At 43.3% G+C, this 14,787-nt stretch overlaps 1 protein-coding gene across 2 annotated transcripts; it reads right to left on the reverse strand.

Moving 5' to 3' along the window:
- Window positions 1-1,987: 1,987 nt before the first annotated feature.
- plekhn1 (pleckstrin homology domain containing, family N member 1) lies at window positions 1,988-14,225 on the reverse strand. 2 transcript variants are annotated; one of them, XM_084553725.1, is made up of 16 exons: window positions 13,982-14,225; window positions 12,274-12,364; window positions 11,969-12,130; window positions 11,084-11,164; window positions 10,507-10,597; window positions 8,579-8,712; window positions 7,852-8,001; window positions 6,738-6,818; window positions 6,550-6,625; window positions 6,188-6,333; window positions 5,858-6,010; window positions 4,934-5,167; window positions 4,340-4,495; window positions 3,864-4,109; window positions 3,570-3,630; window positions 1,988-2,797 (listed from the first exon to the last, which is right to left on the reverse strand). In XM_084553725.1, exons 1-16 carry the CDS (start codon window positions 14,053-14,055, stop codon window positions 2,613-2,615), a joined length of 2,121 nt encoding a protein of 706 aa, XP_084409851.1. In that variant the 5' UTR covers window positions 14,056-14,225; the 3' UTR covers window positions 1,988-2,612. The 2 variants fall into 2 exon arrangements, with proteins under 2 accessions (XP_084409851.1, XP_084409850.1); XM_084553724.1 differs by having other exon boundaries at window positions 3,864-4,112; window positions 13,982-14,224.
- Window positions 14,226-14,787: the final 562 nt, after the last annotated feature.

Genomic DNA, 14,787 nt, shown 5'->3' on the forward strand with positions numbered 1-14,787 from the left:
CTCTGTCAGCCATCCGATACCTGCGCAGGTACGTCAGAGTTGAGGCGGTGGCCAGTGAGACTAAACTGCGTCAGCTTGCACTCTGCGATTCTTGATCTTTTCTACCCCAAACACGTCAGTGTTTGACTGAAATGCCACGTTTTTCCCATGAAGACCTGATGAGTCCTTCGAGGAAGGGCGTTGAACTTTGGACTTGTTGTTTCATGTTTGCACTATGATTAGTGGTATCTTAAGTCTTGTAGATGTTTCAGCATCAGAATCAGAATCAGAATACTTTATTAATCCTTCAAGGAAATTGTTAATCTGTAGAAATTCAAAATATATATTTTATATGTTTCATTTAGTTATTCCGCTCCTTGCTTCTATCATGGGTGACCCCCCTTTGACCCCATAACATCTGACAGTATTTGTATTAACTGTAAAAAAAAAAGACCAAAGGCAAGATGAGACATGTTAATTCTTCTGAAAGAAGGCTTTAGACATTTGTAAATAATGTTGCAGTACGTGCTGAAATGAGATGAGAAGGCAGGTTTACTCAGAGCTCTGCAGACGTGAGACGATAGATGGACATGTGATAAATGGATTAAGATGAGGAAGAATTTATGATGTAGCCTGTTTGTTTCCATTACATTACTTTTATATAGCAGATGCATGTAAAAAGCAACTAACGCAATAAATTAAACTTTATTGTAATTAATTAATTTAGTGGGGTGACATCTGTTGCAATATTCAACATAGCAATGTTTAATTTATTCTGGGGACAGTATTCTGTGCCAGTATATGATATGAAGGGCATTTTATTTTCATCATAGGCATTTGTAGATGACTGTAAAGTATTGTAAAGGTTGCACTGAGCTGTTGATGTCTCTCGTAAAAAAAAAAAAGGATCTTTGAGTTGTGTTCTGTGTCTGTTATTGAAGGAGCACTCACACCTGAAGGTGAGATTTTCCGACACTAGAGGGAGACGTAAATTCATAGACGAACCTGAACTGGAGTCTCACAGTTTTCAATCTTATTTATTTATTTGTATGGACTCAAATTATGAGTTCCTACTATTGACTACTACAGTAATTTGCTTTTTTTCTACTTTAATATTTTTAATTCAAGGGAATTTTAAAAAATTAATTAAGATCACATTTTCTCCAGCAGGTGGCATCATTGAGTTATACAACAGAAGGCATCTCACTGCAGAGTGCTGCTCATAAAGTTTTCAAAGTGTTGCCACAGCATTACTCTCTGTTTGACTCTAATGCATTTTGGAATATCATCCCAAATTAGGTATTTCAAAATATTACTAGTTCACCTATAAGAGCTGTAAATCGCACTGAATTATAAAGAACCAAAGGGAATTGCCACACTTCACAACTAAAATAAATAAAGTTAGAAAAGCCAAAGTGTGAGGCACCTGCTCAACCGGGTGAGCAACCATGACGACCCACACTTTGGCTTGTTTAACTTTGTTTCTAAACTGAGGCTAGGCTAGTGGCGTAGGTTTGATTACAGCCTGCACCCATTTAATGCATGTTGTCCCCGTCTCCACAACACTATCCTAATACAATCATAAAAGACTTATGTAATACCTACATATATGTACATATATGTTTAAACACATACTGTATGTACATAAAGATATGAGATGTTATACTCATATACTGTGTACATACAGTATCTCTTTATGTGCATATGGGTAATCAGAGCTAACATCTGCAGACAAACTGTTCCCATTTATTTAGAGAAATATCTCACCTGACTTTGAAAAGAAGCACCTTGTTACCTGAAGGTTGTGGAAAATGTACTTTTCTGTTTTATTGTTGCTGTTGATAGTGGTTTATACAGACCTGGATAGGAGCGCATCATCCACGACGTGCGACGTGTTTGCAGACATTTGTGGTATTAAAATTTTTTTGTTATATAATCTTCTCAGCATACTACATAAGTATTCCGCATTTACATTTATGACTAAGAATAAGTCTGGTCAAGCATGAACTCTGATTCATTTTTACTGTTTTATTTCAGAATATAAATAAACACCTCAAACAAAAAATGCAAAAGTCACTCAGGTATCAGTACTGTGCAGGATTGATAGGAATATTAGCACCTTTGAAAGCAGTCGGTTGAAGCCACACCTATTTGCTTTAACAGTGCAGCATAATAAAATAACAAATGTACAACATTTACAAAAATATACATACATTCTTTACTATAACAAAGCTTTTCTGGAATGCTTTTTATAGGTTTCATTAGAAACATAGAAGAATAAGTCAAATGGACAGCCTGTTAGAAAATTTAAATCTTAAAAAAACAGTGCAGTCTTATAATACATTAAAAAATAATATTAACGCTGCGCACTATGTACAATGAAGTCCTTTTTTTTTTTTTTTTTTAAATGCTACATATCAAACAGACAGTTGAAATCTGCGTCTATCGGCTTCGGTTCCTTTCATATATGCACTCGTCATTCCTCTGCTCCACTACCTGCCATCTAACAAAGCAGCTCCGGGGATTTGTTGGCTCATACTGTACACAGCCTGCGCTTGTTGGCTTTTATTATCCCTCTGATAGAGATCTGTTGTTTGCACACGTCCAGACGAGTGCCGGGCGATTGTTTTGTTTTATGACCATCTCTGCTGGGTCGCCATGGCACCAAGGCCTCTGGCCCCAAAGTCTAATCCCGTCCAGTGTGTCGAAATTCCAGACGTTGGCTGAATCATTCCAGTTTCACAGTCGTACTCCCAAATGTTGTCATAGTCTACTTCCTGGTCATCTGGTTCTGTGGGTTCGAGGTACGAGTGGCGATCTGTAGGAATTATAGAAGATTCCCAGGCTTTTAGTGTCAAGCAGTAGAAAGAAAAAAACCTCTCCCTCACAGAATAATCTTGTAAACAAAGTAATTATGGTGTGATTTGTTTTTGTCTTAAAATATAATCTGACAGTTGAACCGGTAGTGTAACATTCCCCTGCTGCACCTTCATCTGCTATCTTTCTAATAGAATAGAGGCATGTTTCATGTGTGATAAAAGAGCTCGCAGATCTGTGAAACCAGTTGTGTGCTGTCAGTCACAGTGAAGGAGTAAACCCTGTGGAACAGTGTTCTCTTACACCAAGCCCCCGCCCCCCTCCCTCCCGCCTGGGACATCTGCACAAATGGCATTTAGAGCTGCGCTAAGCTCCATTTCATTGGCACATTTGAACATTTCCTGCATCTTCGCCTCTGCAGCCTTAAACCGTTTGTCTACCTGCTGACAAGGGTCAACCAATCCAAAGTGCATGCAGTGGTATCGTGCAGTGGGACTGTGTCCTTGGTGGTATTCAGGAAGGCTGTGCTCACTTTCATAACACACTTATGAGGAAATACGATGCTGCACTGTTATAGATTTGAAACCGTGCCCATTGTTTCTCCATAGAACTATAAATGTCTATCCCTGCCAGGAGCAGTCAAATATTTTTGTCTCTTTTGTTTTGTTGAAGCATGTAATCAACTTCTTGAATACACTTGAACACAAAGGCATAGCATACATTGAAGACATTTTTTTATTAGCTTTGTCACTGCATGCCTTTCTGATTCTTACCTGGTGAGTAACCATAAGGCATCTGTGCAGCGCTCCTCATACAGCTCGACGGGGGAAGAATCTGTCGGCACACATGAAAACAGAAAGTGAATTCCCGTGATCAACTACAATAAACAATCTCATGTTTCCTAAAATACAAGTTTCATCTGTGGCATCTGTTCAAATATCACCTGCAGCACAAGTACATATACACTCGCTCTGCTACCACACGGAGCAGCAGCAGCATTTCAGTTTGGATCAAGGCATTCCAGAAACCGGAGTGTCCTGGGAGACGAGTATGTCGGTGCTTCTCACCTGCTCTTGCACTTGGCTGGGCGCAGGCAGCAGCTTTAGCCTCGACACGGCCTCTGCTCTCTGCTCTGCTTGGCTTTGGGGTGTTTCCATCTCCAGGCCCAGAGAGTGACCCTGAGAGTTCGTCAGGACTAGGCTTCTCCTGCAGCGTCTTCCCATGGGAGGGGTGCGGAGCTGGAAGGAGGATGGTAGTACCTGGGAGTCCTGATGGTGGTAGTGAAGCTGCTGAAAAGGATCTTGCCAGCTCTGCTGCTAAAGAACACAAGAGGCACATGTCAGAGGATGGCAGCGGCATGCAAAAAAGGTCACAAAAAGTTCATTTAATGGGATTAAACTCTAATAAGTTAAGGTTTATTAATTCGATCTTCCTCAAACACTTTTACTTGAGCCTAACGTGTGAAAGATTGATTGACTTGATATCAGACTGACTGCGAAGGTGTAAATTGAACCTATGGATCCAGTATCATTGACCCACTTACCACTGTCCTGGCCTCATCCAGGGAGTAGATTTCGGGGCTGCTGGGCTCATCGTACAGAGGTGACAACGGTTGCCGTGGGGCGCACATATCGGAGTGGCGCTGGGGAGTGCCTAGGGAGTAGTTCAGGGATGTCTGGGGAGTGCTCCAGCTGTTAGACTGATCACAAACAGAACCAAGTGTTAGCTTACACCAAGTGAAGACACCGAAGTCAATCACCAATTCTCCTCTCCAAGTAATAGAGACACAGAAAATAATCACATCATCCACAGTTAGCTTTATGGTCTGATTACTAAATTGAGGTTTTGAATTATTGCCAGTTATGATGTGCAGCAACGTAGCAGCAGAGTATGTAGTCTATTCTTTGTTGATGAACTATAATAGAGATTTAATGCCTTCTGTCACCGAGTAAATTGATCCTTCCACCGTATATAAATGCCAGTGTTACTCCATTTGTTAGCACCATATACATGACGGCCGCTCTCAGCCTACTGCCTGCCGTGTCTATTTTAGTTACTGTGCACATGACATGTAAAATAAGTCAACAGTCTCAAAGGGAATATTCGGTTATCGCGTTAAGACGCCAGACTGAATTACCTTGACCAGTGGGGCTTTCTCCAGCCGCTGTGGGCTGGCACGGTGCAGGGCAGAGTAGGGTGTGCTGTAGACCTGAGAGCTCTCTGCAGGCTGGAGGTAGGAGTTGTGCTGCGGGGAAGAGTAGCGCAGCGACAGGGGTCGTAGGTCGCGCTCGGGCCTCGTGTGGGAAGACATGCTATTGGTTCTGCTGCCAAGCCGGGCGGTCTCAGCCGAGGACGGACGGCTGGAAGTGTACTGTGGGGACAACAAGCACGCCAGCGGGAAAAAGTCAGCCAAGAGTTGCGGCTTTAGGGCACATGAAGTATTTCAACTACTGCATTATGAAGTGTCTTTTCTCTACAGCATCAGTTTTCTGTAGGTCATCTGAGTGTGAGAGAAAAAGTTTAATTGGGACAGTGGTGGTTCAGGTTTGAAGCTCAAACGCAACATTTCTTCTGGGCACTCAGCCCTCTTCGCTTGATGCTAATTGGATGGGCAGGGAGCCTACAAAACCCCTCTCCTGGGGGAGTTTGGTCAAATGCCCTAAAAATGCAGGGAGTCTGAAGAGTCTGAAGTTAACAAGCAAATTTCTCACTGCTGAATCAGGATCTGAGGATCTCTCGTTCCTCTAGATACAAAAGTTGTTTTGATGGGTAGACGGTTTTGGGCAAGTATAATGACCTTGTTATGATTTAGTTTCTTACTGGAAAGGCTGAGGATCACCACCGGAGCTTTTGTAACAGGAGCGCTTTGGTCTCTAGACCTTGCTTAATAATTAACTTTGTGAAAGAAAGGTGGTGTTGCTCAGCTCCACCAAAACAAACACAGGTATATTTAGCACCAACTCCTGCCACAGTCACATATCTGTGCAAATATTGTAGTGCTTGATCAAATCTGTTTGATTAAGAGCACTTGAACTCTAGAGGTAGCGTGCAGCTGACTTACACAGAGGGGTTCGGTGTATCCCGGGGAGAGAGGGTTTTCTTCATGAATGGGTAACTGCAGGTTTTGGGAATTACGTCCACTGGACGACTGGCTGAACTTATGAGACTCCATTCTTCCATGACTGTTTCCACTCCATCTGTCGAACTGTGGAGCCTAAAGATTGCAAAAAAATCAGATAAAGGTTTTGTCATCTTTTAGTCACGCTCGATGTGAGCTTGTCACGTCAAAGTCTCCTATACATGAATCCACTCCACCCGCAGATAGCTTGCTAAATAGTAATGGATCAGCTGTGAGCAACCCATTGTATGTATTAGGGAGGGCAGGCCTCACCTCTGTGTGCGTCGGGGTGTAGATGATGTCATACACGGGGGGCGGGGGGCTGAGAACAGGCACGTCAGCAGCTTTGAACTGCTGGATCCAGTCGCAGAACGCGGCCCTATCCAGACAGGACACCACTATGGGGTTGATCAGCTTCCCTGCGAAGAGAGGACAAAGCTTGTCATTTGGTCCAGTTGCTCACTGGAATGTGCTTTAGAGAGACTGTTATTCACCAAGGATAAAACCAGCTCATTCATGGAGGGGTTACACTCTGTGACGCGAGCAGATTCATGGCAGGGGCCACTTAGCATAATGCATGCATAAGAATGCACACTCATTAACATCCTGTCCGTACACTGACTCAGTGTATTTACCTTCAATCATAAAGGTGTTGGGCTTGACATCCTGGCAGGGAGTGGTCACCGTAATCATGTTGAGTGGAAGTTTCCCCTGTAATCATAATGATATTGTAACACAACTGCCTTATGCAAACACTAGATATACTGGAAGCAAGTGGTCCAGGAAGTGATTAGGTTCAAAGGTGGAAGGAAGTCAATGGTACCTTATAGAAGAGGCCGTCATTCTCCTCCGACAGGATGATCAGAGTCGATGGGTACATCACCAGCAGTCTGTCACTCTGTTCCTGTGTGTATACAATTATAATGAGTGCCATGAAGTGTGTGCATGAGACGGCATAATCTTCAGAGTTCATTTTCATTCCAGTTTACCCGTGTTATACGTCTAGTAGAGACATGTTAAAGGCAGGACTTTTTTTTAGCACCATGAGGGATCAGACCTAAGACCTTTTACATAAGACATGCAGGTGCCAAATATTTTAAAGGTAAGAAGCAAGCCCTGATAACTTCAACACAAAGATAAGACTCTGAATAACACATGGTATACAAAGGTAAATGTGAGACGTGGGACAAACACAAAAAACACGTTTATCCTTTAATACTGTGTTGAGAGGTATGGTTTCAATCCCAGTTCAGTCAAACCAGTTAGCAGGGCATTTAAAGGTGCGGCAGACTGAGAGAGTTTATGTTTCCTCTATCTCTCTCTTTCTCGGAGGGTGTGGCCGGACAGACAGCTGACATTCCAGCTGTGAGGTGAGTCGAGTCACTGCGTGAGCCGAGCGAATGCCTCTCACACACCCAGGCCCTAAATCTCACACACATCAATGGGGCTGCCGCTGTTTCCCACAAATGAATTAACTGCATGCAAGCTGTGTCATGACTTGCTGCTTTTATTGGCTGCCATGTGGAGATGCATCAGCATTATTTGTTTGCGCTCAAGTCTGACTTGGCTCGAGCCGGGTTTCTATTTTTCGTCAGCTGGTTGCAGGTGTTTGATAGGAAAATAAACATCACAGGAAGGGGGTGGGGTTTCGCTTCTGAAACTACGGACTCCACCCTTTTCTTTGACTCGCTCCTTACATTGTGTTGAGGTAACGTGTGTGCGTGTTACGCAATATAAAAACTATGTGAGTCACCTGTATTTAGAGCTGATGCTATCATGCTTTTATTCATCATGTAAAAAATCCCCAGAGTTTGAAAACTCTGTATGTACTGTATCTATCATGACGTACAGTGTGCTGTATTATATATTTCTGTAAAAAGGCTTATGACCGGAAGCAGTGATTCACTGGTGATAAGTAGCAGTGTGGTGTCCTGTACCTGACAGGGCAGGTGCTGCAGTCTGACTTTGGTGACATAAGTGATGGGGCCCAGGCTGTCCCTCTGAGAGCCCTCCCACTCGTATATGTACTCTCTGTTGATGGAGTTTCTCAGCTCCTCTCTTCCCTCAGAAGTCTCCTCTTGGTTTAGCTACAGTGAACACACAGGGGATGATGGAAGTTAGGCAGAATCATCAACAAAGTAAACACGAACAAAACTCAACTCGGTCACACAACTTAAGTCAGTTTGAATAATTTGAACATGTTGATTTGACTTTTCTTTCCAGGAATGTCTTCATTTTGTCTTTTCAAAGGAACCGTGAGTTCAGTTGTTTTCTTCTCTCGTGACACATCTCATGATATGTTTCATCAGCCGTTTCCCCACCTGTGGGTGTAGAGTCGGCACTTTAACGCCGCACAGATGTTGTTGTTAGCCTGATGCAGGCTGAGTTGCGGTCAAGGCCGCTCCCTGGTATCCAGGCCTCAGGGAGAGCCAGCAGTGACCTACTTGACTCACCGAAACATCATGCTCGCACACATCCGGTTTTATCAGAGGCGGTTAAAGACAAAGCACTTTACTAGTTAATCCACCAGGTGGATTAATAAAAGACCAATCGAGTGCTTTGGTAATAAAAAGCTTCTTAGTCATCACTGCGAAGCTATTTATTTTTTTTATTCGGCCTGACATGTCCAACCAGGTGGCACCCAAAAAGAATTGTTGAACTTACTTTCACTCTGGTGTAGTTTTCAGGTGCAATGGCAGTCCCTCCGTTTGCCTCGATGTTCTCTTTGAGCAGGCCAAACCACAGGTCCATTTCTTTTTGGTTGGCACAGTAGACAATGATGGGGTTAAGGCTAACACCTGCAGGGGTGTAAAGATCAGAAGGTCAACAAGGGAAAGTGGTTTCTCTCTCTGAACCTTTGTATTTTCACAAAGCTTTACATCAGCTTAGCAGATCATTTACAGAGTTCACATCACACTCTGCTGGCTTCTGGATGTTTAGAGCAAGTTGTACAATAAGTACAATAAAAGTTAGCACATGTTCCAGAGGGTTAACCACATCTGAGACTTGTTGAGGGGGAAAAAACCCTTGACCTGCTGCGTTTGGCATTTAAAGATTGTTGTAGACTCTCCCTCCCACAAACTGCTCACCCAGAAGGAATGAGCAAGACCTGGGAAGAATTGAGCTGGAATCTCCCTGTACCTATGAGTCCCACACATACCAGAGATAGCCAGAGATAGCCGGCACAGATAATCTATTTCATTCCAGCCCTGTGGCTTTGTACTGCATAGCCACTTGATTTCTCCTTAACAAACAGCTACTCCGTGCTCTTCTGTTTTTTTCAGCAACTGAAGACCTTGACCATCGCACCCCATCATAAAGAGGTGTTTCACAGTTGAGAAATGTGAAAATGCCTCTGACTCAAACTTTTAGTCAGTTTAAAGAGGTCATTAAACTATTGTTAAATGTAATTATCTGCCATTGTCTAACCCTCACAGCCACATTAATTCCAACCACGCGAAAGCTTCCGGGACCTTTTACAGATCCTCCCGTGCCACGTTCGCTTCGTCACCCCTCTAACTCACCGACGGCGTATTTTCCGCTCAGTGAGAGGAAGAGGCTGGGAAGAAATCTCACTCGACTCAGAATTTCATCACGCTTCCCCTAAATGTTTCCTGTCAGTGATGCATCCCATAAGGTAAACAAAGGTTCTCACAAAATGAGGAGGAGCTGAAATGCAGCACCGCAAAATAACAAGTTTGATCAGGGAAACTGTAAAATTAATTTCATGAGAAAGCGGCGCCAAAGGGTGTAAATGTTGTGACAGGAGGGATTTTGCTAAGATGGTAATGATAAAGCCAAATAAACACAGAAATCTTACACCTTCATGACTGAAATTGACTTTTCACATCATAAACCCTGATTTGTTGATTTTCGTTTCCCAGACAAGGACCAAAGCCAGCCTCCCTTTACAGCGGCTTAGTCCTTCTTGAGTTTCACATTTTTTTTTGTTGTCCATTGATCAGAGTTCAAAAGCTAAGTGGCTTTTCCATCAGGCATTAACCTGAGCTGTTCGTGGAATGTGCCATAGATTATATGCAGTGACAAGGCTAAGAGCGGTAGCTGGGCTTTTCTGCACGACAGCTGGGCCGAATGAAGTGCACCTGTTGTCTAACAAGCAGGGCTTTTAAGGCCAGTTTGGCCCCCCTGACCAATGCTGACGGGGGCCCAAGCTCTAGTTAGTCTTGGGTATGAGTAGAGGTGAAGAGGTGATGGGGGTCGCAGCACCTTTGGATCACTGGAATGTGATAACATCGGAAATGCTGCAACCTGAAAATAGTGTGCGGTTTTCTGCTTTTACTTTGATCCATAACTGATCGGGCCGACAGACACAGCAGACCACCAAAAGAGTAACTTGAGATAGATAAGAGCCAAATTACTAAATACCTTTTCCAAACTCTGGCGCGTCCACCTTTTTTTTAAGTCTGAAATCAGCCGCTTACTTATAAGACTCCTGTTGGATTAGCGGGTTTGAATCCGAGTGATTGATTTGCTAAACTCAACACAGCTAATAAAACAAAACAGATAATTATGACATACCGAGACTCAACGCCAGCAAACACTCGAGCCCTCTCCAGTGAAGTCGAACTCACCGTTTATTTGGAAGGCGAATTCCTGGGGTTGGCTGTGATTGCAGTTCTGTTGCAAGTTGCAGATGTTGAGTTCTTTCAATGGGAGAGTACCCTGCACATAAATAAACAGAAAATAAAGTTACGTCACGCTTCTTCTGACTAAAAAATGCTCTCATTAATAAGCTAAAATCATTTCCTTTTGCAGTTAAGCGCTACTTGAGTCAACTATTCAAGTTTTAACAAAATAACGAATGACTGTCACACTGAGATCAGCCTTGCAAGTCAGCGATGAATTCACGTCTGCCTTCCATTTGCAATCTGACTAATTCTGTATAGAGGTGCTTCGCCGTGTCTTTTCAGCGGGGAGCGGAGTTCTCAAAAGGTGCATTAAAGCGATGATTAATGGCTGCTCATGCTTTACGAGACAGGTGAAGAACATAATCATACTTTCTGTTTACCAACACAGAGCTGGTTGACAGGGTACGCATGTCAAATGGTATGATGACATAAGATGAAACTTAACTCTAGGGAAAAAAAATAAAAAACGTCCTGAGATAGATATGTAATAATACTTTGATTTGTAGAAAGTAAAATGTACCTGGTATGTCAGCCCAGTTGCATTGTTGGAAACAAAATGAAGGTGTGTCTGGAAAAGGTCCAGGTAGCAGTCGTGTATATCCTGAAGAAATCGAAAGTTAAGAGATAAGAATGAGTTAGAGTTAAAACACATTTTTTATTAAAATTTCTATGAGAAAGCTAACTTGTGAAATTTGTGCTGGATAGAATAAAGCCCTGCCTGCACACGGGCACACGTGAGCCCCATATATTAATATACTCATGTCTGAAATGCGTCAGTTAGTACAGTTTACTTAAACTGCAATAACATATTGTTCTTGTATCATCCGCTGAATCATAGCGCACCTACAGGAAGTGTTTAGGTTTAGATTTTGCGGTTTTGTTTAATACACTGTGTTCTTTTTGCCATTGTGACGTGATCCCATCCATCAATCTCCTCTTTGCTTTTTGACACAGCAGTTGTGTCACAGCTCTGACAAATTGCAGTTCCCACAGCGAGGAGCCTCTATCAGCCCGTGGGATCAGAGGAACTCTCTCTACCCTGAGGTTTTCTGTCGTCGGTGTTTCACAACCGGAGCAAAAACAAGCATGTCCAAACACAGGCTGCGGTGCGGTTTGTGGAAAACTGATTGGATTATTCACAGCCTGCCACCGCGTCAGTGCCAGCAGAGAGTTTCAGTATGTTGGTGGCTGTAGAGCAACATCCTGTTACCCTCCAACTGTTTTTGTTGGTTCTGACACTCATATGGTTCACAGTAATGACTTGCATGGTGTGTCATTGCAGGCTTGGTCATTGTTTAAGACCTATGAAACCACAACAAGGATTGGGAAGCTTTATATTTGTTTCCTTTTTTAGCTGCTTTCCTGATATTTCAACATGTAGTAATTAAGACGTTGTTCCCCTCACCTGGCAGTGGAGGAAGCGGAAACGGACTCTGGAGCTGTGAATCATCCGTCCGTAATTCTTCACATTGATGCTGCTCTTCTTCCAGCCGCTGGCCGGGTCGTAAGGAAATGGGGGGTCCCATTTCGTGTTCTCTATTGTCTGCAGGTCTTTAGGGGACATTTCCTGCAAAACAGTCACAGCAAAGTTAAGGCAAGCCTGTCAGAGAAACTGCATTAATGGTACACATTTGTTTTAAAGCAGTCCTGCCTGCAGATGATTGAGTTAGACATAATGGCCACGTCCTGGGGGCTGATATGAGCTCTTACCTTCCAGGGGGTTACAGTGCTCAGGATATTAATGATGCTGTTGGACTTCTCCTGTCCCTCTTGGGGATTCTTTTTGCGAAACAGTCGACTGCTGCATGAAAGAGGAAAGCCACGTGTCATTACTCATAATACTTAATATTTACTAGTCCGTGTTTGTTGTTTGAAGTGCGATGACGTTATTGTTCCTCTGTGTTGTCAAACAGTCAGGCTGACCTAACTATAAAGTTTTTTCGAGTTCAGTTTTCACAGCCGATGAATGACTTTTAATCATGTTGTCTGTCTCAGGTCATATAAATTAATCAGAGCCCCTTCCTTTGTCCCCATCCCATCAATGCGAGCCATTTAAATGATAAGAACAATCAGGTTCTGTGTTGCTGATAGCGTCGACATGCATAGGAAAATCAGCATTCAATGTCCCTCTTTGTTTTGCATGACCCTCATCTGTTACCATTAGTGTCACATCTTTACGAGGAAGCTCCCTCGCTGCAGAGATAAGGCCTGGGAGCCGCTTGTACAATATCAGCTTGTAGTTTATCTGCTTATCTGTACACATGTGTGCCAGCGTCTACAGTGCAACAACGCCGGCTTTTGTCTGAGTGGTGAGAATCCAGGACTCTCCACGCAGGAAATCCATGTCCAGCATTAATCATTAATTATATGAGTATTTGAGCTAATACCATTCGGTTAAATCCCACTTTTAAAATGCACACAGAGAAAAGTGTGACAGCCGTTCTCGCTGATGCAATACGCAGATACAAAGTGAAAGAGGAATGCACTGTAGGTAATAGGCAGGTAGTCGGTTTGCACACCCAACATTCTCCTGTCACTGCTGCGGCATTCAGGCATTCAGAACCGATCACTCCCAGTCTCTGTGGGGAATACCTGAGCCTGGCCTCACTCCCCAGCACAAAGAGTCAGCAGGGAGCACAGGAAACAGGAACACTGAACGTATTGTTTGTGCTGAACCATCGATCCAACTTGGAAGGTGGATCGGTGTTCAAGCTGGAGCCGTTAAGTTTTTTGAAACCCAGACTTGCCCTGCCTTTGCTTTTATTTGAAGGCTAAGAGCTGAATGGCACGAGTGACAAAGCCAGAGGCTGAATCATCGCACAGCCCAGGACAGAGAACTGGAGCTGAGACTAATTACAATCAGATGCGGTGGTCCAGCAGAGTTGGCTGCACTAAGTGGAACATGCCCAAACACACCAGCTAGAAAACCAAGACATCCTTGGCAGTTGTATTCATGTTCAAAGTCTTCAGGTCAGATCAGTACAAGCTTTTATCTTATATGTAAACAGCCATAAAACAGATAATTTTATAACTGAATGGGTCAGATCCGTTTGTTTTTTTTTTTTTTGGAGGGAAATCAGATTCAGTGACAGCTGGCAGATCATCTTCACAGAGATGCAAAGAGGAGGCAAATGGTAACTGGATCATTGACACGGTTGGCGAGACGGGCACCACGCAGGCACGACTCCGGGACTATCCTGTATTACCATATGATCCTGACCCTGGCCCCACGAAATTCACAGCCTCTGTTTAACCCCCGCTGCTCAAACCCTGAGAAATACCGATAATTCCTTCCAACTGAAACGCAGTCTAAAATAACAAACTGCAGTCAAGCGCAAGACATGTGCTCTTCCAGGAGCGCACACACATATTGACATGAGGACAGTAGGAATGCCCGGACAGGTTGGATTGTTCTTACCTGTTTCTGCGTATAAAACTCTTGCTGGAGTATCTGAAGTTGTGCTGGGGGACACATGACATGCTGCTCCCCATGCTGCCGTCCTAGCTGTGGGGCTTTGCGCCGCTGTGTAGACAAACTGTACTCCTTCTGTGATGGATGAGTGTAATCCAAACAGTGCAGTGCGCTCCCTGCTCAAGTGTAGAGTGTAGAGTTGTACTGAGGGATAAGAGGGTAGGGTGACGGGCTGTAGACTGAGAGTGTGCCTGCGTAAAAAAGGGCGGAGTTTGGGCATGCGTCACAGACAGAGGTCTGAGCAATCCGCATGTACCCAAGTTAAACAGATGATACTCGGTTTGATAAAAGGCGGTGATCTGTGTGTAAATACAATAAAGTATTATTGCAGCCTGGATCCAGACATAACGTTTGTCTGGATGTTGAAACAACGTTATACTGTATGTTGGGCTGGAGTTAGTCATTTGAAATTGATGATATACGACCAAAGAACCAAAACGCCAATATTTGTGTTAATATTCTTTCTAAAACTGATTTTTTTTTAGAAACCTTGTTTTCAAAATGACAAGGACTGGGAAATAATTATCATAAATAAGGCTGTAACTAAACAAGAATAGAAGAAAATATGCTGAGACCTTTTCTTTAAATAGATGATGACCTGTTGAACAGTGATTACATAATAAGTTAGTTAGAACACATATATTGCTTTACATATCTACTTGTCTGTGTAAAGGTTTCATCTTGGTGAACCAGTGGATGTTCAAGATGAAGAACGACTCATCTGTGCATTGAACACTCATCACTGATTCCTT

The sequence above is a fragment of the Chelon labrosus genome (genome assembly GCF_963514085.1).
Source record: "Chelon labrosus genome assembly, chromosome: 10".
NCBI classification, from domain to species: Eukaryota; Metazoa; Chordata; class Actinopteri; order Mugiliformes; family Mugilidae; genus Chelon; species Chelon labrosus.

Bases quoted from the DNA above. Each gene is read 5' to 3' on its own strand.
- plekhn1 (XM_084553724.1), bottom strand. From the start codon at position 14,055: ATGGGGAGCAGCATGTCATGTGTCCCCCAGCACAACTTCAGATACTCC. The intron at 6,334-6,549 runs GTAAATACACTG...CTCTCTTCGCAG, and splicing joins CAACACCTTTATGATTGAAG to GGAAGCTGATCAACCCCATA. The intron at 4,113-4,339 runs GTAAGTGGGTCA...TGTGTTCTTTAG, and splicing joins TGGATGAGGCCAGGACAGTG to CAGCAGAGCTGGCAAGATCC.